This window comes from Austrofundulus limnaeus, unplaced genomic scaffold (assembly GCF_001266775.1).
Source record: "Austrofundulus limnaeus strain Quisiro unplaced genomic scaffold, Austrofundulus_limnaeus-1.0 Scaffold523, whole genome shotgun sequence".
Lineage (NCBI taxonomy): Eukaryota > Metazoa > Chordata > Actinopteri > Cyprinodontiformes > Rivulidae > Austrofundulus > Austrofundulus limnaeus.
Genome location: NW_013952925.1, coordinates 329,283 through 332,250, shown reverse-complemented (window position 1 = coordinate 332,250; position 2,968 = coordinate 329,283). Strand labels below are relative to the sequence as shown.

Here is a 2,968-nt window from a genome sequence, read left to right as displayed (position 1 = left end):
GCAAGGAGTCTGTGGAGCAACAAAAACGAGGAATTAAGACCAAAGTGTTGCAGTTTTATTTTAAATAGACCATAAGTGAATGATTTAGACATGAAGAAGAAGGATTTAAAAGCATGATATGTTACCTTTAACCAAAAACGATACAAATAAATAAGCACTTGTTCTTCTGTCTGTTAGCAGATTTTTGTCTCTTCTCATCTTTGAAGGATTTTGTTGAAAGTTGGTTTCCTGATTTTGCATCTTKTTTAACAGGAGTTGTGGTTTTTTTCTCCACTGATGATTTCCTGATTCATTGATTGGTTTAAGGCAGACGTATTTTTATCCCTCTGGGCGTGTGTTGCTCTGCGGTGCTCTTGTTGTGTTTTTGGTGAGGGATTGTGGTGGGAGGGTTTGTCAGCGAGGAGCATTCAGAGGGGGGAGGGGGGACACAGAGCGGAGAGATGGGCTCAGAGGGAGGCAGAGAGGACGAAGCAGGCGTATCTGTAGCAGCATCTCTGCTTCACACCATGACGGCAGGAGAAGGTAAGGCTGGAAACCAGCTCTCTTATGTAATCTGCTGCAAAATGCTTTTATTTTGGAGGGGTTAAACAATCTGCTCCTTCATGCTGCAGCTCAGAGTCTCTGACAGAAAGTGAATTTAGTGCAGATCAGTGTTTTTCCTTCTGCTCCGTAAGAAATGAGTTGAGTTCCTGCAGTGTTTATATAATCGTTGCTGTTTTAGAGAACTGGATTTAGTTCAGTCCAGCAGGTTGATTTTATCTGTCTGCTTCTCTTCATTGCAGATGACTTCTAATCTGCAGCATTTTCAGATTATTGTTGTGTAGCGCTGCAGCTAAAAGGCCCAAATTAAACAGACTGTAACCCAGATTATCATCTGTAAGACGGTAGCTGATAAATAGTTACAAATATCTGAGTGTTTATGATTGTTTCATTTAACAAATGGCTTTTTTATTATATGTTGAGGAAAAACATGTTTTAGGTTTCAAATAGAATCTTGAAGATGTTTTTCTGNTCATGGTCAGGACTGGGGTTACAGGTCTCTGTAGAGGTTCATGGTCAGGACTCAGGTTGCAGGTCTCTTATAAACCTGGGTTTTCTGCTGTTTCAGTACGTGTGGGACCGAATGTTGGGAGGCTTCAAACATAAAAACAACAGGACCAGAGAAGGAGTGTGCCTTTGTCTCATCGCCACGCTGAACACGTGAGTTCACCGACCTGACCAGCTCTGAATTCTGTTCCTCTTTAGGAAAAACAAATTTTATTAAAATGTCTTTTCTTGGTGCAGATACGGAGCTCAAGGCCTGACGTTAAGTAAAATAGTCCCTCATGTGTGTAACCTCCTGGGTGATCCCACAGCTCAGGTAAAACTGCTCAGTGTTTTCTGATCTTAATTAATAAATGAATGAAAGATAATTAAAGGTGTGTTTGACGGACAGGTGCGAGACGGAGCCATGAGCTGCCTGGTGGAAATCTACAGACACGTGGGGGAGAGGGTGAGGCTGGACCTCAGCAAGAAAGGCCTTCCTCAGTCACGGTAGGACTACCGGAAAGTACCGGAAACATCAAAGCCCTCAGCCTCTCTGTGTCACGAYGATCAGCTCCCTCTAGTGGAGGTTTTGCAAACTGCAGCTTTAAAATCAAACCTTTAGTTTTTGTGCTGCAGTGATTTTATTCTGAAGACTTTTATTGTTTAAAAAAAAATCTAATCTGTTCCAGCAGGAGGAAATCTTGATTTTTTTTWATCTCTTTTCTCTCGGCTYGCAGGTTGAATGTAATCTTCAGCAGGTTTGATGAAGTCCAAAGATCCGGGAACATGATCTCGTCCTCCGGCTCAGGTGAGTCMCGGTCACCTGAGACACTCTTACCTGCAGATTTGTCCCACTCAGACGTCTGCCTGCAGTTTTGTTAGCCTCAGTGCTCTGAGAAGAGTCTTTTTTAGTGTCTGCAGAACAAAGAGGATTTAAGGACAGTGTTTGGTGGTCATGTGCTTCACGCTGATATCTGCCGTTAAATAGCAGCTTTCTTCGTTCAGGGCCTCGTCTTCATCACATGTCCTCTCAGCTTTTCTTTCTGCTTTAACTMTTTGTTTTTCTAATTATAAACCTGCTGTCGCTCGAGAAACACACATTTTTACTTATTTATTATTTAAAGAGTGCTATTTTGATTTGATGGAAGGTTGTTAAGTTAATGATGTGACTGACTGCTATGTGCTGCATGGAAACAGGAAATGACTGAATATCTAATAAGTCTGACAGTTTGGACAGTTTATTATTAATATATGATTTAAAATATTTTTCTACCTGAAACAGCTTCTGAGATTGTGAATGCATTACGACCGCATCATACTTACAGGAAGATACAGAGGCAGCAGCTCGGCTGTTAAACTGTGGCTAACGATGGTAAACGGTGGCTAACGATGGTAAACGGTGGCTAACGATGGTAAACGGTGGCTAACGATGGTAAACGGTGGCTAACGATGGTAAACGGTGGCTAAACCATGGCTAACGATGGTAAACAGTGGCTAACAATGGTAAACAGTGGCTACACCATGGCTAACGATGGTAAACCGTGGCTAAACCATGGCTAACAATGATAAACAGTGGCTAAACGGTGGCTAACAATGGTAAATGGTGGCTAACGATGGTAAACGGTGGCTAACGATGGTAAACAGTGGCTAACGATGGTAAACGGTGGCTAACAATAGTAAACGGTGGCTACACCATGGCTAACGATGGTAAACCATGGCTAAACCATGGCTAACAATGGTAAACCGTGGCTAAACCATGGCTAACAATGGTAAACCGTGGCTAAACGGTGGCTAACAATGGTAAATGGTGGCTAACGATGGTAAACGGTGGCTACACCGTGGCTAACGATGATAAACTGTGGCTAATGATGGTAAACGGTGGCTAACAATGGTAAACCGTGGCTAACGATGGTAAACCGTGGCTAACGATGGTAAACGGTGG

At 42.6% G+C, this 2,968-nt stretch overlaps 1 protein-coding gene across 1 annotated transcript in view; it reads left to right on the top strand.

The window, feature by feature from the left end:
* Nucleotides 1–2,968, top strand: part of clasp1a (cytoplasmic linker associated protein 1a) — a gene marked incomplete at its 3' end in the record, with an annotated part of 66,179 nt that overhangs the window by 16,045 nt on the left and 47,166 nt on the right. Inside the window, 4 exon segments of the mRNA XM_014026072.1 lie at nucleotides 1,109–1,200; nucleotides 1,285–1,360; nucleotides 1,436–1,533; nucleotides 1,764–1,834. Of these exon segments, the coding sequence (XP_013881526.1) occupies nucleotides 1,109–1,200; nucleotides 1,285–1,360; nucleotides 1,436–1,533; nucleotides 1,764–1,834 (337 nt within the window).